Source organism: Zootoca vivipara, chromosome 4 (genome assembly GCF_965207765.1).
Source record: "Zootoca vivipara chromosome 4, rZooViv2.hap1.1, whole genome shotgun sequence".
In the NCBI taxonomy this organism is placed as follows: domain Eukaryota; kingdom Metazoa; phylum Chordata; class Lepidosauria; order Squamata; family Lacertidae; genus Zootoca; species Zootoca vivipara.
In genome coordinates this window covers 11,415,479-11,434,663 of record NC_142587.1, presented here as the reverse complement: position 1 = coordinate 11,434,663, position 19,185 = coordinate 11,415,479, and the positions used below count along the sequence as shown (strand labels likewise).

Genomic DNA, 19,185 nt, shown 5'->3' with positions numbered 1-19,185 from the left:
CTCTTACAAAGGGAAAAACTAAACACCATATTCACACGTGAAAAGCTTTTTTTTTTTTTTTTTTGGACGTGCACGCCGGATCAAACCGCATGTAGTAGTGTGATTATCCTCTTATGCTGTAAAATCAGCGAGCATTGCGCATTCTGCTCAGAAACGAAAGGGGAACAGCCGCGTTTGCAACCCAGGCGCGACGCCGTTTCCTGGAGAACACAGTGTGTTTCCTGGTCTCTCGTCTCCAAGGGTCACAGAAAGCGCCGCCCCGACGGCTCTTCTTCCGGACCAGCAGGGGGCGGGTGGGATCCGGCACCAGATCCTTCCTTCCTGCGGCCTCTTCCTCCGTGGACGCGGGGGACCTGCAGGCGAGGATGGGGAAGCGGGTAGCCGTGGTCTTGGCTGGCTGCGGCGTCTTCGACGGCAGCGAGATCCACGAGGCGTCCGCCGTCCTGGTGCACCTGAGCCGGGCTGGAGCGGAGGTGAGGCTGCCTGGCGACCCTCTAAAAAGTGCAAAAGGGAGGCTATTCCTTGCAGGGGTGTGTGTGGACTACATGATCCCTGGGGTCCCTTCCGACTCTACAATAATAGGATTCCTCCTCCCCTCGTGTCCTGCCGTGCAAAATCCGCCCAGCCCACCTACCCACGGCTTAAATTTAGTGCGTGCGTGCAAGCAAGCGAACTGCGTGCAAAGATCTCTTGCGATTTCCTCAGGATAGAATTGTAGAGTTGGAAGTGTTATAGGACCTCTAAGGTCTCAAATATAGGATAAATGTTGATAATTGCACAAGGTAAACGCACAGACATAAGTATATAAACCTCATGTCTAAAACAGTACAGGAGAGCAATCCAAAAGCCATATTGGCTCTCCCTAAAGACTAAATATTTTCTCTGCCTCCTTAATCCCCATTGCCTGAGAACACAGAGGCAGATAGCAATCGGGGAAGTTCCTGAAGGGATTCCTCACCTATATCTATGAATCTCCTTTGTAATAATTGCCATTGTTTGCCCAGATGCTCTGCATTGAGGGATGTCTTGACAGGCATCTTTATTGTCTTATCCAGTGCTAATGTTGTGTGCAAATTGTGTCTGGAACTATGTAAAACTTGCTAAATCCTGAGGAATATCACACCTTGGCCACAGTAACCCCACCTTAGATGTGATGCAATTTCTGACTGTTTGTAGAGGGGATGTCGTTCTCCATGCCAAAATGAAAAACCTTAAAAGAGATGAAAGCTTTTAATGTTTGATGTTTTATTGTGTTTTTAATATTCTGTTGGGAGCCACCCAACAGAATGGGCTGGTTATAAATAATGTTTTTATTATCGTGTTTCTTCTTGGTTCTGAGACTCTCTTGCCTCGTTGCTAGGAAGGGAGGGAACTATGTTGCAACAGAAAAATAAAGATTTGCCTTGTTTTCCCTGAGACCTGCCCCCATCCATTCATCTCTGACAGATCATGGACTTAAAAAGGTAACAGTAAAGGGACCCCTGACCATTACGTCCAGTCATGGACGACTCCGGGGTTGCGGCGCTCATCTCGCGTTATTGGCCGAGGGAGCCGGCATACAACTTCCGGACCATGTGGCCAGCATGACTAAGCTGCTTCTGGCGAACCAGAGCAGCACATGGAAACGCCATTTACCTTCCCGCCATTTATCTTACCTATTTATCTACTTGCACTTTGACGTGCTTTCAAACTGCTACGTAGGTTGGCAGGAGCAGGGACCGAACAACGGGAGCTCACCCCGTCGCGGGGATTCGAACCGCCGACCTTCCGATTGGCAAGCCCTAGGCTCTGTGGTTTAACACATCCCCAATCATGGAGTTAGTGGACCCTGATTTTTCTGTGTCAGAAGGAAACCCCCCTGACCATCTAGTCCAACCCCCTGCAATGCAGGAATGCTGCCCACGGCTGTAATATGATTTCACTGTGTTGTCATGGGGGTTAAGTTTGAGGTCTCAGGTTATTGTTAAAAGTTTGTGTGGCTTTTGCTACATAGTGGCTAGCATTTGTCCCTTCCACTTCACTCTATCCCAGCCCTCTTTAATGGCAATCTTTCATAGTAAAAGAAGAAGCAAGGCATGCCATGCTTTAGAAAGCAAGTGGTGGAATTATTGCACTTCATTTATGACTGTCAATTTAACTGCATTTATAACTGTACACAGGCACACACAGGGAGAGAGAAGAAGACCTGTATATGCAGTGATAGTTTTTTTCTAGAAAAAGAGGTGCCAGAACTCACCATGAAGGCCTCCCTTGTTCTCTTAGAATGGCAATGGAGCCCCACCTGAGAGGCGCCGGAACTGAGTTCCGGTGAGTTCTAGGTGAAAAAAAGGCCTTGCTCCCACCCACAGAAGGTTTTTTCCGTGGGAAATGTCTCTTGCCTGTTTCCTGTTACTTTCTGCGATGCCTACAATGTTTTGCTTGCTGGCTTGTAAACAAGCCTCTGTGTGTTCAGCAGAGTTTAGGATTCTGCAAAGGAGTGCATAGGATTGCAGTCTTGAAAACGAAATGACGCTCAGTTCTAAGCTCACTAGGCTGTATGTCTCATTGAACTCAATGGGACTTGTGTCTGAGTAAATAGTGAATGCCATTAAATTGGAAATATACTGCGAGTTATTTTACTAAACACTGACAAAATATGGTATGTAAGTATATCACTGGAAAACACATTCTACAAATGTTTGGTGCCATTTATTTGACAACTTTAAGTGAAAACACTATTCTTGTTTGAATTGGGGTAGATAACAAGGTCATGTTTGTTTGTTTTTTAAAAAAATGTATCTAAAAGGCAACATTTAGCCCTGTTTTAAAGATCTTGTCTGTGATCTTGCTACCTAAAATACCAATTGATGCTGAAATCCATATGCTTTGTCATTATGGAATTTCAGAAACCCCTTGAAATGTTGATACTTGCAAAATTATCTTGCTTAAAATTGGCAAAAAAACAACAACCCATTGTTGATCTTGACTCTTGCAACTAGCAGAGGTGCTACTCTGTAACACATATGTATTTGTGTTCCCTTTTCTTTTTCAGGTAAAGATATTTGCACCAAATATTGAGCAGATGCACGTTGTTGATCATTTGCAGGGTAGTCCAAGTGAAGAAAAGAGAAACGTTTTAGTTGAAAGTGCTAGACTTGCGAGAGGGAACATCCAGGATTTGGCTGAGCTGAAAGTCGGTGAATTTGATGCAATTATTTTTCCAGGTGAGCATTTAAATATATATATATATATACTAATCAAACCTGCAATCCTATTTGTCTGGGAGTAAGTTCCATTAAATTCCACGGGATTTGCATTTGAAAGGACATGGTTAGGATTGCGCTGCAAATGAATTATTTTAAGACTCATGTATTTGTGAACCGTAAAAATTATTTGCACCAGTTCAATGTGCTCAGCACTGTGGGCTGGGACTCGTAACTAGATTCTAATACTGCATCTCAATGCATCAATACTCCCTCCCCCAAAGCATAGTGCATTTTATTTATTTATTTTATTAAATTTGTAATACACCAATACACAACAAAAACCAACCAAGAACCCCCATTTCTACATTCCCCATTTATTTATTTTATAAATAAATAACTTTAAAAAATACAAAAGCGGTTTACAACAATTCTAATGCACACAATAAAGGCCACATAAAACATTTTTCAGAAATGGATCACAAACTATTACAGGAGGTGGGTTATCTTCAGCATCTGCATACGCCTGGCAGCAAAGGGGGCGGGGGAGGAATCAGCAAAATGTTCACTATAGAAGATGCCTGCTGAATCTCTACTAGAAGAGTGCTCCACAGGGCTGAACCAATTTTGTGCCAGTATCAAATAAGCGTCGCCTCATTGGGTGACAACCAGCGACACTCCTGTGTTGGAAGAGGCAATAATGGGAAGTTTCTTCTCGGCATGAAAGTTTAAGCTCTTATCTTTCCCCCCTCCCTTCAAGGGGGCTTTGGCGTAGCGAAGAACTTGTGTTCCTGGGCAGTGGAAGGAAAGAACTGCACTGTCAACAGCCTTGTGAAGTCCACCCTCGAGGCTTTCCATAGCGCAAAGAAACCCATTGGCTTGTGTTGCATCTCTCCTGTGCTGGCAGCGAAAGTCTTCCCAGGCTGTGAAGTCACCGTCGGCCACAACAGAAATGTAGACGGAAAGTAAGGAATTTTGTCTGGAGCACCATCTGATTCTGCATGCATGCCGATTCTCTGCTGATCACAAGATCCAGCTGTTACAGGGATGCACAGCTTTCCCCAATCTATCGTTTTTCTCTGTTGGTTGTTGCTGATTTACACTCATCAGTCACTTTGTACAAAAGAAAAAGCCTCAGGGCTACTGTACAGTGGTACCTCTGGTTAAGAACTTAATTAGTTCCGGAGGTCCGTTCTTAACCTGAAACTGTTCTTAACCTGAAGCACCACTTTAGCTAATGGGGCCTCCCGCTGCTGCCGCCATGCTGCCGCTGCCGTGCGATTTCCGTTCTCATCCTGAAGCAAAGTTCTTAACCCGAGGTGCTATTGCTGGGTTAGCGGAGTCTGTAACCTGAAGTGTCTGTAACCCAACGTACCACTGTACAATACAAAAAAATGCTATTCCTGTAAAATATTAATAAGGACAAGTCCCATCCACCCCACATCATGATATATCACATCACAATATACCAACATATCGCAATGTCTGGAATAAGGATGGAGTTGGTTTTCAACTTTGTGATACATCACCAGCTAAATATTGTGATATACTGATATATGGCAATGTCCAAAATAAGGATGGAGCTATGTAGAGGCATTGGCTGGCTTCACGGTTTTCCCCACATTGTGATTTTTGCATAGCACACACACACACACACACACACACACACACACACACACACACACTGCTTCACAATATATTGCCAGGTCAAAAACTATGAAGCCGCTATCACGATATAGACTTTAAACTGGTTTGGGGCGATATATTGATATATCGCCAGCCCTACGCTGCAGCCCACTTGGGTGAGGTCCATGCAGAGGGGCCTCTTGATAAAGACCACAGGGTCTGGTCTGGTTCATATGGGGAGGGCTGGTCCTTAAGGTAATGTGGTCCTTAGCCGTCTAGGGCATTAAAGGTCAAAGCCAGCACTTTAGCGGTGAGGGAAAGGCAGTTCTTGTTTAACTTCCTTTCCTTGCAGGTTTCCTGATGCTGAAACGGCTGCGGCTATCGAAGAACTTGGCTGCAAGCACATTTGCAAAGACGTGAACGAGGCCCACGTGGATTCTGCAAACAAAATAGTCACCACTTGTGCGTTCATGTGCAAAGCCCCTTTGCATCAAATTTTCGATGGGGTCGGAACAATGGTTACCGAAGTATTGAAACTGGCATGAAGGGAAAGCCGGGCTTGGCGGCAGCTGGTAAATGCGTTAACAAATGGCACTTTGGTTAAATATGGTAGAATTAATAAAAATAATTAAGCCACCGAGATCAAGAGTGTCCCTGCACCTGCCTGCTCTTGCAACTACAGGGCTAACAAGAACTTCTTGGGGTGGGTGGGTTTGGCCTTCGTACTGCTAGTTGCTGACCTCAGTATGAGAGCTACTTATTATGACAGCAAGTGGTAGGTGAATGTACTCCCAGGAAGACCTTTGTTTTGCTCAGGGCATGCAAACAATACCTATTTTAGTGACACTTATCAATTGCACCAGCTTTTATAGGGCGCAATCCAAGCTTGCTCTTCTGTCTTGAGTTCCGGCTGAAGATTCCTGCTGGGGGAAGGCATTTTTTTGCCGACTTCTCCCTCCAGCCCCTGTTCTGCCTCCTCTACTGTTGCACAGGGTCACCTAAACCCTCCGGAACAGCCATTTGCCTGCCCCCTACTTTCCACTCCACCTTGCCTGGCACAAGTGTCAAGGTTGTGGATGTAGCAGTTGCCCCACTACTGCCCAACCAGGGCTTGGATTGCCCTGCCAGTGCTGTTGTAAAATAAATGTTGGGCCACAAGCCAGAAGAGGTTGGTAAGCCCCCATCAATCTGAACAGGCATTTAAATAGGAATGTGATGGCTAATGGCCAGAGTCTTTTAAGTAGTTAGGTGCATTGACAAGAGTCGCAAAAGGTGTTATAAAGAGCGGTCCCCCTTCTTTTCATATGTACTGTAAGGGAAGTAGACAGCAAATTCCCCCCACTAATTTCACAAATCTGTGGAGAGCCTATATTGACCATTAAAGCCCTAAGACTATGTAAAATGGTCTCTAAGTTGGTCTCTAAGGTGCTACTGGAAGGAACTTGTCACAGGGGCTTTGGTGGCTACTCTAGAGTAACGACTCCTCCAGGCGTTGTCTTTTCATGCTTTTATTTAGTGCTGATTATTTACAGTGCAGAGCAGTACTATGTACATGTTGTCCGTTACAGGTCAGAACCTCCGAATGGAGATTCGCGTGTTTTCCTCCAGCAAAGTAATCTCGGCATACTGAATCTCCGCCCCCTTCTCCTCCTCCTCAGTTCCGGGGTCGGGGGGAATGGTCTCCTTCCTTTGTTTCCCACTTCCCTTCCCACACTGGGCATGGGCTCCGCTACCTTGCCTGAGCCTCGGACACCACTTCCTGAATCTCCGCTGGAGATCTCTTCCTCCCCACTAGCGCTCCCATTGGGTGATGAGCTGCTGCTTAAGATGGGAGGGACCTGCCGGTACGTTCTGTCCCTCACAGAACTTTTTTATTTTGTTTCGACTACGGGGGGCCAACACGGCTACCTACCTATAACTAAAATGGTGCTATAATTTTAATGCTATGTTTATTTGTGTGTGTGTGTGTGTGTGGAGACACTTAAATTTGATTTAATAAAAAAAATTAAAGAGAAATTTGAGGATAAAGCAGCATGCGGTCAATAACAGGGGAGCTTTAAGGGTGCCAAAGAAGGCCTCTGCAACTAGCTAACTTGCATCATGCTGGCTCCATCCCATTCAAAGTAGAGCTGTTTGCTTACGTCTGTTAAATCTGCAGGTCAATCCTAAAGTTATACAGGCCACCTATGCATGCCTGTTTGCTCAGAAGTGTACTGCGAGTTCTAGTAAATTCAAATAAGCCTTCCTCTCAGGTATAGGCAGCGCTTCTGTCCCCCCCCTCCCCCCGAAAATGAGGTGCTATGAAGTTGTTAAAAAGTGTGGCACTTAAGTGTAACAACAACAAAAAGAGTTGCCAGTACTGGGTACCATTGAGTACCCCCTGGGGAAGCACTGGGGAAGTAATTCTAACGGGAGTAATGACACTCATTAAGTCTATTTAGTTTCAGCGTAGCTTGTTCCCAGAGTGTTTTACCAAATGCAGGTGTGGAGACTGTAAACTCAACTGGAAGGAAAAGGGCTGCTTTCTCTTCCCCTAGCCTGTGGTTTTCCTGATAATTTGTCCCTGGCTGACTGATTATTTCCACACAGTTTTGTTGTTTAGTCGTGTCCTACTCTTCGTGACCCCATGGACCATAGCACGCCAGGCACTCCTGTCTTCCACTGCCTCCCGCAGTTTGTTCAAACTCATGTTCGTAGCTTCGAGAACACTGTCCAACCATCTTGTCCTCTGTCGTCCCCTTCTCCCAGTGCTCTCAATCTTTCCCAACATCAGGGTCTTTTCCAAGGATTCTTCTCTTATAGGTTTGATCTTCTTGCAGTCCCTGGGACTCTTAAGAGTCTCCTCCAGCACCATAATTCAAAAGCACCATAATTCATAATTCAACACATATACCAAACTGGCAGCTATGCTAAGGGTTTTCGTAATACTTATATTTAAGGATAAGAATCCACACAAGACAGAACACCGCAGAAAACCCACCGGCAGATTACAACCCAATTAGTGCTGCCATTTAAGCAATAATGATAAAAGGGCAGCAAACTGCCAAAATGAAATTGGCGGCAGTTAATAAAAAAGATGCAAATTATTTTGATTCAGTCAAGACATTAATTGGCCAAAGCACAGATGATTACACAGCTGCAAAATCTTTAATACTTTGACAAGCCTACTTTAAAGTCCCGAGGATCTCAGTTGTTTTGCAGCCAGGGCTATGGTTCTGCCAAAGCAATTCGTTCCTAAATCCCATTCATTTTAGTTGGCGAGAGAAAGGTGCATGCCTAAGTGTCCCATTCATCATGGTATTAGCCCGCTAATACTTCTTACAAAACGGCAGGATTTCCTGAAATGTACACTTGCCGTTGTGCACACAGTATGGAATCTGCTTGGCAGGTCAACCTGTTCCCCTTGCTTTGCTTTGCTTTTGGGCAGTATTATATGATGCCATTTGTATGTTTCCATAAAGGAATCCCGAAAGTAGCAATTTTGAAAAGGTACATCTGAAAAGCGCTGGCCAATTTTGTATTGTTCAGCAAGGTAGATCTCAAATGTGTGACCTAGCTGTGGAACATTTCCCCATGTTTTTGTTGCTGCTGCTATAGCCAATTTAAATTTAAAACGCCAGCATGAAATCGGAACACAAAGGCAACCGCGGAGAAGACGGCGGCGAAAACAGGTGAGATGATGTTCCAAAGGAGCTGCCTGCCTTCTTTACATACCAGGGGCGGGAGATCTGTGGCCTTCAAGCTTTTGCTGGAGCATAACTCCCACTAACCCTAAATGTGGGCCATTCAGACTGGGGCTGGTGTGAATTGTCCAAAACATGCTTGGGGAAGGTTGAACTAGACAGCCACAGGCCAGCCATCCCTGCTGTACATCATCATGACGTGCTGAAGAAAGATATTATTATTTGCTCGTAATTAAAATGCTCCTGTTAAGCATTAACAACACTAATCAACCCTTCCACTGGAGATTGCTTTGGCTAAGATTATGCCTGCTATTCTGATCAAGCATATTTTTTAAAAAACCCTATCCTGGACCATTGCTTCTAATGTCTCGGAGTCGTACAGGCAGCTGTATTCTAACAACATCTGGAGTTGCCTACCCCTGCCATAACACCAAGTTTCCCTGTGAGGTACGGGGAGGAATTTTAATCGGGGAAATGGGATTACTTTCCCTTCCTCACCTGCTTCCCTTTCTTCCATCTCCAGCCCAGCTTCTATTTAAGCCAGTGAGACACCCTGACTGCACACCTCCTGTGTCAAAGATTCACATTAGGGATGTCTGATTTGCTGCTTCTACCACATCAAGGTGGCAAATCTGCCCCCCCCCCGAATTTCTGGCACTACCGTCTATTACCACCAGAAGGCACTCTAATGCTAGACAGCAAACTGAGCGGTTCCCTCCCTCCTGTTTGAGGTCACAACGCTATACAGTAAGATGTAGATACTGTACGTTATATACTGCAGCATATTGCCACATTATACATATTGTACATGTCTGTCTATCTATCTATCTATCTAGTATCTATCTAGTATCTATCTATCTATCTATCTATCTATCTATCTTGCATGTGGCCAGAGGGAGAGACTTTGGACTTCTTTTTCTTTGAACTCCCCCTGACAAATTGCTTCTGAGGTGGGGGAAGCTTTCAAAAGTGCTTTGTGTTGTGGCACAAGGCTCAGCTATTTAGAAAGCAAACAAGCAAGCAAGCGATCCCTTTTGATGCTGGCCTTTGTCTGCCTCATCTGCCTTTTTCCTTCCACTTGCTGTGTTTTAAGAGAAGTCTATAACATTCCCCATCCTGAGAACGGACTATGCCACTGAGAAGAGCCCCACTGAATCCCATCTGGAACCGAATCCTGTTCTCACAGTGGCCAGCTAGATGCCTATAGGAAACCCTCAAGCAGGGGTCAGCAAACTTTTTCAGCAGGGGGCCGGTCCACTGTCCCTCAGACCTTGTGGGGGCCGGACTATATTTTGAAAAAAAATATGAACGAATTCCTATGCCCCACAAATAACCCAGAGATGCATTTTAAATAAAAGGACACATTCTACTCATGTAAAAACATGCTGATTCCCGGACCGTCCGCGGGCCGGATTTAGAAGGCAATTGGGCCGCATCTGGCCCCCGGGCCTTAGTTTGGGGTTTGGGGACCCCTGAAGCATAGACCTTCCAATGCACATTTATCCACCAGCAGGATCTTACACCTTTGCTAGCGCTATGTACAAACATTTGAAATGCACAATATTGTTGCATCCTGCCCTATCCCCACCCCAGTTGTGTGGCAACTGAAATGTCTACGGGTGCTTCCAGCTGAGGGCTTAATACTGCAAACTGGCCATTCAGAAATTGCAAATGGGACATTGGCAGCCGGTTGTTTTCTTGTTTTCTTGTTTTTAACTCACCTGATTTTTCTGTGAAAATTGTGACTCTGAATATAAAAGGAATGAAAAACAGCCTAGCATTTTGATGCTGATGTCATGGGGGTGTATGTGAGAGCAGTGCCCACCCCACAATAAACACCTGTCTGGAAGCAACCTATAATATACCAGGATGCGGCGAAATAGGGAAACGTACCTTTTAACTCTTCAAAACTGCAGCAGCAGCAGCACATATCACCTTGCCATATGGGTAAGACTGTAACACGATAACATAAGACGATACCTGCCCGGATCAGGCCACCTAGTCTGGCATCCTGGGCCTTGTCCACACCTGAGCAATATGTGGCTTTGCAGCTGCCTGTCTCATTAATAGAGGGACGTCCACATTACGTCCTCCCCAAATTGCAGCTGAATCCCTCACAGATTGGCGTCTTGCCGCTGCTTAGAAGCCTCCAAGGAAAGAGAGTCCACCACCGTCCCAGAGAGTCTTAGCATCAGAAAGTTCTTCCTAATGTTTAGTCCGAATCTCCTCTCCTGCCCTCCCCTCTGGGGCAGCAGAAAATAAGCTTGCTCCCTCTTGCAGCCCTCAGATATTGGAAGATGGCGCTCTCCTCTCAGGCCTCCTCTTCTCCAGGCTAAACACACCCAGCTGCCTCAACTGTTCCTCATGAGGCTTGGTTTCCAGACCCTTCATCATCCTGGCCGCCCTTCTCTGCTCACCTTCCAGATGCTCAATATCCTTCTTCAGGTATGACTACACTGACTGGCAGCAGTTCTCCAGGGTTTTTTTGGGGGGACATTCTTGCCCCCCCTCCCCGGAGATGCCGTCCAGGACAGAAGACCTGCATGCAAAGCAGATGGTCCAATCCTGTGCTATGGAGACCCCTAGCCTGCCTTGACGGATGTGGGGGTGGTCTTCCTTTGGAAAAAAGGCTGCAGGAAGAAGGATGTGAAATGCCGACATGAATCTGCTGAGAGAAGATGCAGCCCAGCTGCAGGCGGAACAGAAGGTGCCTCCAAGTTCTGACAGAGAAGCATCACCTCTCAGGAGGGGCCAGGTCCAGGTCCAGGGGAGGGGGGGTTGCCACGGTGACAACAACCTGTCCTCCTTTGTGACATCTCTTGCTTTTCCCTTAAAAGCCACCGGCTTGCAGGTGGCCATTGTGGGTTAGTGAGGAGAGGTCAGAGGAGAGAGGAGGTGGTGGTGGTTGTAGAAGAGAAGGAGAGGTGTTCATTTGCTTGTTACTTATATTTTGATTTGATTTATTACTTTTATTTGAATCATTTTATTTTATTTATCTTTATTTTATTTATTCTTTATTTTCACATTTTTTATTTTCACATTTTTATTTTACTTTTTTATTTTATTTTTTGTTCTTTATTTTCATATTTTTTAACATTTTTATTCTGTGCACATTTGTGCATATTTTGTATATATTTTGTACTAGCTAACCTGGCCACGCGTTGCTGTGGTTCTTTCCTGTGATCCCCACCCCACCCTGTCCCGATCCATGATGTATCCTGCCCCTCCTCCCTCCACCCCGGCTCATCCCTGTGTTTCGGTAGGATACCCTTTCCTCTGTTGTTCCTGGGGAGTGTTGGCCCCTCCCCCATGTATCTCCATACCTTGGCCCCCACCCTTGGAGAAGGAACTGTTAGGTTCTGGGTTTTATTTCCCAGCATGCACTTTTGTCTGAGCCTTGTGTTGTCCCTGGGGAGTGTTGGCCCCTACCCCCGGTATCTTCCTACATTGGCCCCCACCCTATTTACTTTTGTCTGAGCCCTCTGTTGTCCCCTCCCCCCTGTATCTCCATACATTGGCCCCTGTGCACGCATGGTGAGCATTTCTATATATTTAGATTAAGGATCGGGGGTGATGATGTGCCCTGGGAGGCAGAGAGCTACTTAAAAAATCCCGAGGGGGGGTGTCAAATAGCGAAGCCCCATAGCCCTGTAGCAACAGACAGGCCCAGACAGAAGGAGGGGGGGGTCATATGGGCCACTTGGTGCAGGCCTCCAAATCTAAAGGGGGCCTCGGTCTGCATATTCACAATCAGTAAAATGAAAAAAGTAACAAAAGGGTTAAAAACAGGGCCACATTATCTTATCTACCTGGCCCGGGCCTCTGGCTGGCCCTGCAAGGGCCTGGCAGCAGAAGGTGCATTCTGAATTACCTGAGTTGTTCAGTTCCATAAAAAACCCAGGAAGTGGCAAGGGGAAGGTAGGGGATTTTAAATGGGGGGGGGGGGTGGCCACTGCAAATATCTGAGGACTTAAACTGGGGAGAGAAAGTGCATGGTTGTTGTTGTTTTTAATAAAAAGACACAGAGGCTTACAATCAGGATTTCTAAGCATTTGCGCAATATGAGCCATACCCCCAAAATAAGACATAGTGATAGGCACAGTTCTGCAGGGCCCCAAGGAAGAGGCAAGGCTGGACGCGTAATAAAAAATAAGACATCCTAGAGCTGGTCCTCGACCGTAATAATAAATAAATATAAGACATCCCCTGAAAATAAGCCAATGTGGGGTTGTTTTTTTTAGGAAAAATAAATATATGACAGTATGGGTAGAAATGGATGTTGGAATGATCTGCAAGTAAAAGGTGGGAGGTGGGTATGAGATCTGAAAAGAATTGTAAATATTAGGAAGTTAAGAAGTCATGTTGCTGGGGGTAGAGATGTGGCATCCTACCTTTAGAGTCCTTTTTGGATTGGTGGAGTTGTAGTTTTGGTGAAGGTAGTTTATCCTGGGGTTGTCCTGGATATTTGCTAGGTACCCTTACTTTAAATGGCCGCCGTAGCCTCGTCCCCAAGTGCGTGTTAGGAGAAATGATGAATGACTGCCTAATGCTGCCAGGCATTTATTAATGCAGCCACCGGGAGAGGCTTTGGGCTTGGGCCTTGTGGGTGGAATGGCTATTTTAGTGGTTGTTGGACAGTTGCTCCCCCTACCCTATGTCAGCCCATGACCTATTTGGTCTCCTCCCCCCCCCCACCTCCCACCCAGGGCTCTATTCGGTTTAGTATTTAAAGGGCTGTAGACTGAGGCCTGGTCTGTAAAATGGAGCCAAGGCCTAGTCTTTAGGCTGTAAAGTAGAGGCGAGGCCTCGGCTTGGGCTAGTATTTAATGTGACCCGAGGCCTCCGCCCTGTATCTTCATTCCTTGGCCCTGGCCTGACTGTGTGGGTTGTCTGGTAATAGGCCCCCTTCAGATCCCCCTGAGCCTCAGAGTCCCCCTGTTTTACAGGATCTCATGGCGGAGGCAGGGTTTGTGGGTGTGACGCGTCCTTGTGGCTAATCCCTGTGACTGCCCCCACGTGTCCCGATCCATGATCTATTCTGTTTGTGTCCCCCCCCCCCCATGACCAGCATATCTCATGACGTTTTGAAGGATATTTATTTTTGTCTTGTGGTTTTTTTGGGGGGGGGATTGGGGGGGTAGTGGTGTTAAATTGTAAAGTAAAAACCCCATGCCATGTCCCCAAGTGCGTTGTTGTGGGTTATTCTCTCCCCCCCCCGGCCTAGCGGAGGCCTGGCAGCCTGACAGGAGCCTAGGGGTGATAATGGACGCCTTTGTGGCCTTCAGTTGCTTGGTTGATGATGATGTCATTTGGTTTGTGGGTGTGGCTTAGATTTCACAGGAGGGGGGGGAATTTGGGAGGAATTCCACTTGAGGGCACTGTTTGACTTGGTGGAAAAGCATTTCTGTACCTGCGCAGGTGTGCAATTTCAGGAATGCTTGCCCCCAACAACGCTCTAGGAGTGGCCTGGATCGTTGTGTCCAAATTTCAGGACGATCGGTCAAGCGGTTACGGAGAAAAGTGGAACCCCGGATTTCACGATTTTTACATTTTTTTATATATAGATATATTTATTTTGTTTCTAGAGGAGTAGTTAGGGGTAAGTGTAGGGTTAGGGCAGGGCTTAGGCTTAGGTTTAGGGCTGGGTTTGGGGGGTGGTGTCAGAGTTAGACTTGGGTGGGCATTTTAGATAGATAGTTTAGAGAGGAGGGAGGGAATTTTTCGCAAAGAAGATGTGCAGACTGTAAGTAGCATTCCTTTTCTTTCTCTTGGTCTCCTGGGGGCGAGGTGTGAGTCCTGGAGTCCCCTGCGCAGCCTTAGCTCTCTGGAAATTGACCCGGCCAGTCTTCTCCAGAGAGCTCCTCCACACTCTTTCCCTGCCTTCCCCTTTTCTCTCCCCTCTCATCATTTACATTTACTAGGACATTCCTAGCCCACTTTCCTCCCAGGAGCTCAAGGTGGCCTTAATGGTTCTCCCTACCACTAACTGTTATCTTCACAGCAGCCCTGCAAAGTAGGCTAGGCTGGCCCAAGGTCCACCAGGGAGCTTCATGGCTGAGTGGGGATTCGAACCCTGCTCTCCCGGGTCCTCCTAGTCCAGCCCTCCAACCACTACACCTCTGCCTGGCTCCATTTTGCATTTCTCCAGTTGCCCTACGACATCAGCCGCCTCCCCCTTCTTGGGGGTCTCTCTGGCTCCAAGGAAGACTCCACCCCCTTCCTCATGTTCTGCTCCTCTTCTGGGACACCTCCCAGGAGTCTCCTCCCTCTCTGGGAAGGGCAGGGCTGTCCTAAGAAGACGAGGCAGACCAGCCCTTTAACAGCTGGCAATGCTTCTCTTTCCTTTGGGCTGGAGCTCTTGAACCCAGAGCATTTGGGGCCTCCTTTCTCTCTCTGCCAGCCCTTTGAGCTCTGGGCTGCCTCTTTCCAGCTCTGGTGATGACCTTTCAGGTCACAGAACTACAGAGAGATGAAAGGAACTGGTCCAGTTGCCCCTCCTCACACACAAACACCTCCACCCCAAGAATTGGGGCTGATGGCTTCTGATTCTCTCTCTCTGCTCATCTCTTCTAGGCTCAGGTGTTTAAGACGCCTGATTGGTCGCAGCAACAAGGTGGCCCCCCTGCAAGGCCCAGAGCAGCCTGTGCCTTCGGGTGAGCAAGTGGCCCTCCTTTTGGGGACAGAGGAGGGCAGAAATGGGCTGGGGTGCAGCTAGTCTAAAGATGCACAGAGCCAGACATCTGGATCTGACCCAAGGCCTATCTGGGCCAGCATCTGGAAACCCAACCCCCCCCAGCAACCCCCCTATTTTGTGGGGTCCGAAGGAGGAAGCAGGGGGCTGGGCTTTGGGGCAAGGTGGGGGGCAGTTGTAAGCGGGAGAGGCACCTTCCCTGGGGAGCCATGTTCTGGGGGCAGGAGGTCAGGATTGGCCCCCAAGGCCTGGGGTGTCCCTCCCCTGTAGCAGGACTTTGAATCCAGGAGAAAACTCTTGGAACAGCCTTGCCAGGGGCTCAGGGACAAACTCACCTGTCCCCATGTCCTTCTCTTTGCAGATGTGCTGGGGTTCCACATGCCTCCCCTAGCGGTGAGTATTGGATAAAACGAGATCAGGGAGTGGATCCCTCAGACCTGCCCCCCGCTGCCTGGACTCTTTGCCCTCCACTCTGCACTCTCAGATGCAGAGGAGCCCTCCTCCTGCAAGTAACTGACAGCCTGACTTTTGCATTTCAGCTGCTGGACAAAGATCAGCACTACCTTCTGCAGATCATCCAGAGCTGCCAGGCAGCTCAGCTCAGGGGGCTCCGAACCCTGAAGTACTCCAAGCAGGAGGCGGTCAAAGCCATTCTGGTGAGTGATGGGTGGTGTGAGGGACCCCCATGGGGAGGGAGGGGCAGAGAGGGACTGGCGTTTGGGGTCGGAGTCGTCCTCTAGAGACTCCCGGAAGGAGCCGACTTTCCTCCTCTGCTCTCTTCCAGGATATCCTTGGCCACTTGGAGTGCTTCAGGGATCGCCCCCTGAGCCTGGCCCTGGCCTTCGAGGCCCTCCTCCAGCTTAGGTGAGTGGGGTCTTTGGGGTGGGGGTGGGGTTGCAGGGGTTTGGGGGGCAGAACTCCAGGGGGAACTTTGTGTGGGCAAGAGTAGGCAGAAGGGAGAAGGGGGCAAGGGAGACTTGGAGGAGACAGCGCCTAACCCCTTCCCTTTCTCTCTCCAGCTTTATGAGACCCCATTTCAGCCTCGCTATGGTCAGTGCTATCCTGCATAAGGCAATGGAGGCAGTTCTAGGGGGTGCAGAACAGGAGGAGGAAAAAGAGGTATGTCCTCTGCTTTGCACAGCTCTTTCTTTTTTTCACACCTTTACAAGATTTAACCCAGCACTCAACCTCTCTCCTCTCTTTTCCCGCAGGAACTGAAGAGGCCATTTGAGAGCCTGCTGGGGGGTCTCCTCCTGGAAGCCCCCAATGCTGGCACCCTCCTTCAGCTTCTTACTGTAAGTATCCTGATGGCATCAGGAGTGGTTTTAGGGTTTCCCCCCCCCCCCCCGTCCCTTACCCAACTGACTGTCCCATTTCTTTCCTCCCGCAGGACCTCAGATATTACGCCCTTTGCGGAAGTGAGGACGAAAGAAAACTAGCGGCCAGCAGCATCTCACTGCTGCTGGCCGTTTCACGAAGATTCCCCCGCCTCAGAGTAAGTATCTTGCCTTCCTGTATTCATTTGGGGAACCCGCAATAGGGAGACTTGTCCTTCCTGGCGTGGGGCTGCTTCTCTTCCACCCATCCAGGGTGGGGTTCATAGTGTCATCTGACTCAGATTTTTCTTTCCACTGCAGAACACAGTGATTCGGTCGGAGCTGGCCTGTTTCCGGCAAAATCTGAAAGAAGGTAAGCCCCACACCTTGGGGACATCGAACTTCCTTGTCCCTTGTTTGCTCATGGCACACCTCCCAGGTCTTCTTGCTGGGATTACTGCAGGACCTACTCCCTGCCAGGCAGATCTTTCCCACCTGGCCTTCCCAGACTGATTCCAACTACAAAAAGCGGAGAGGACTGAACAGAGTTTCTCTCTCTTTTTCATTCTCTTCCATCCAGATGACCTCATCATAGAAGAGATATGATTTTCCTCCCTGAAGGAATTACTGGTTCTATTTGGATGTCTGAATTGGCAGAAGAAGAGACGCTGAGAATCAGGAGGGGGACAGATGATTTGACCAGCCATGAAATATGGACTGAGATTGGGCCGAACTCGAAGAGAAGGAAGGAAGGAAGGAAGAATCCATGACATATGGTCATCTAATCCCTGCTTTAAAACTTGCAAGGAAGGAGAGTCCTTCACCTTTCAGGGGGAGTCCATTCCTCTGTTGACCAATGTTTAGTCGGAATCTCCTTTGTTGTATCCTGAAGCCATTGGTTCGAGTCCTACCATACAGAGCAGGGGGGGGGAGCTTGCTGCATCTTCCATGTGACAGGCTGCCCTTGAGTTATTTGAAAATGGCTCTCTCTGGTGCCGCTGGATCAAGCTGATCGATTTTCTTGCATTACTTAAACTAAATAGTTTTTCATGGATTTTGAATAAACGTGCAATAAATTGTTACTGTTTTGAATTTCATTGTGTTATTGCCTTCCATTGATTGGGACACTTTTCTGTTGCATTAGCATTTGTTGTTGCTGCATCACTCTCGGGTTGACTCATGGTAAGCTTGTGGTCCACTAAGACCCCTAGATCCTTTTCCCATATACTACTACCGTAGCAAACCAGGTATCCCACATTTTATATTGGTGCAGCTGGTTCTTCTTGCCGAAGTGCAGAACCTTCGATTAGTCCCTATTGATTTTTTTTGGTCATTTATGATTAAGTTATTAGGGGGGGGGAATGGAATCAGGAGTCATATTCATAAAAGGAATTAAGGCAATTTATACAGATCAAACTGCAAGCCTGATTGTAAATAATGCCATTACAGGAGAAGTGTAAGATATAGAAGGGGACAAGGCAAGGATGCCCCCTATCACTGCTTTAATCTATATCAGCCCTAGAGGTGTTGATGCGGAGGATAAGAAATAATTCTGACATAAAGGGGATAAGGGTGCGCCAACAGAATTATAAAAGCCTTTGCAGGTGATATGGTCTTTTCTGTAGAAGAACCCTTGACAAGTGTACCTAAGTTATTGGAGGAAATAAGGAAACATGGAGACATTGCAGGTCTTAAAACAACTAAAACTAAGGTTTTAGTGAAAAATATGGATGCACAGGCAAAAGAAGATTGGCAGATGCCCAGTGGGCTGACAACTGAGGAAAAGGTGAAGTATCTGGAAATATGGTTAACAGCGAAAAACTCCAATATATTTCAAGATAATTATGTAAAGAGACATGGAAAGATATAAGAAAACTTTATGAGGTTAAAGAATTAGAAAAATGATAATAATAAAAATTTATTTTTTAAAAAAGGAAAGATATAAGAAAAAACCTTGAGTTATGGGGAAGAATGAAACTTTCTCTAATGGGAAGAGTTTTGGTTATAAAAATGAACTATTTTGCCTAAAACACTATTTTTATGTCAAACCACTCCAATAGTAGGTGGAACAAGATGCTTCAAAGAATGGCAAAAATATATTTCTAGGTTTGTCTGGCAAGGGAAGAAACTGAGAATTAAATAATAATAATAATAGATATATTAATTTTTTCTAAAAATGTACCTAACAAGAAAAGTGTCGTACCACTAATTATAGGATGGGGTGGTTTCTTTCTTTAAAGGAAGTAGCACCAAGTTGTAAAGTAAAAGTTAAGGTGGATTGAGGGGCAATAGGTCAATATGTCATTGGATGTGTCATAACTAAATCCACTCACTCTTTTTTAAAAAAATAAAAAATGGAAGAGTGGTTTTAAGACTGCTTATGCCTGCAAAGAGTTTTGTCTGGGCAAGGAATGTCTTACGCATGCCAGCACTCAAAAATTCAAGCTCCTCCTTGTATAACACGATGCAGCCCAATTCATTGGTGTTTAGAGAAGATGGACTGCTCCTCTGGCCATTGCTATGTCTGGAACAGATGATCAGATTTGTTTCACAGAAGCATCTGCCCAGATAGTGAGAGCTGCAGAGATCTCAGAAGTTGATAAATCGTCTTGAACAACAGTCTTATGAAGTTACATTGAAGGAAGCAGGTGTGTTTAACCTTCAGATAAGAAGACTGAAGATCTCAT

The 19,185-nt window shown here is 46.8% G+C and overlaps 2 protein-coding genes across 5 annotated transcripts; both read left to right on the top strand.

Annotated features, from left to right (window-relative positions):
* The first annotated feature begins 347 nt into the window (after positions 1 to 347).
* LOC118085384 (glutamine amidotransferase-like class 1 domain-containing protein 3, mitochondrial) lies at positions 348 to 5,448 on the top strand. 4 transcript variants are annotated; one of them, XM_088667509.1, is made up of 5 exons: positions 348 to 473; positions 1,365 to 1,463; positions 3,032 to 3,203; positions 3,943 to 4,147; positions 5,161 to 5,448. In XM_088667509.1, the coding sequence occupies exons 3-5, from the start codon at positions 3,062 to 3,064 to the stop codon at positions 5,351 to 5,353; spliced, it is 540 nt and encodes a 179-aa protein (XP_088523635.1). In that variant the 5' UTR covers positions 348 to 473; positions 1,365 to 1,463; positions 3,032 to 3,061; the 3' UTR covers positions 5,354 to 5,448. The 4 variants fall into 4 exon arrangements, with proteins under 4 accessions (XP_088523635.1, XP_088523633.1, XP_034971869.3 ...); XM_088667507.1 differs by having other exon boundaries at positions 1,361 to 1,463; XM_035115978.3 differs by lacking the exon at positions 1,365 to 1,463.
* An 8,557-nt stretch (positions 5,449 to 14,005) lies between these two features.
* On the top strand, positions 14,006 to 17,593 carry LOC132591967 (uncharacterized). Its single transcript, XM_060273303.2, has 9 exons — positions 14,006 to 15,144; positions 15,544 to 15,575; positions 15,722 to 15,838; positions 15,967 to 16,046; positions 16,202 to 16,301; positions 16,394 to 16,477; positions 16,573 to 16,677; positions 16,820 to 16,871; positions 17,079 to 17,593. Exons 1-9 carry the CDS (start codon positions 14,961 to 14,963, stop codon positions 17,102 to 17,104), a joined length of 780 nt encoding a protein of 259 aa, XP_060129286.2. The 5' UTR covers positions 14,006 to 14,960; the 3' UTR covers positions 17,105 to 17,593.
* The last annotated feature ends 1,592 nt before the right edge of the window (positions 17,594 to 19,185 follow it).

Excerpts from the sequence above, each read along its gene's own strand:
- LOC118085384 (XM_035115978.3), top strand. The coding sequence starts at position 366 with ATGGGGAAGCGGGTAGCCGTGGTCTTGGCTGGCTGCGGCGTCTTCGAC. Across the intron at positions 3,204-3,942 it reads TGATGCAATTATTTTTCCAG|GGGGCTTTGGCGTAGCGAAG; the intron begins GTGAGCATTTAA and ends CCTCCCTTCAAG. Across the intron at positions 4,148-5,160 it reads AACAGAAATGTAGACGGAAA|GTTTCCTGATGCTGAAACGG; the intron begins GTAAGGAATTTT and ends CTTTCCTTGCAG.
- LOC132591967 (XM_060273303.2), top strand. The coding sequence starts at position 14,961 with ATGAAAGGAACTGGTCCAGTTGCCCCTCCTCACACACAAACACCTCCA. Across the intron at positions 15,145-15,543 it reads AGAGCAGCCTGTGCCTTCGG|ATGTGCTGGGGTTCCACATG; the intron begins GTGAGCAAGTGG and ends TTCTCTTTGCAG. Across the intron at positions 15,839-15,966 it reads AGGCGGTCAAAGCCATTCTG|GATATCCTTGGCCACTTGGA; the intron begins GTGAGTGATGGG and ends GCTCTCTTCCAG.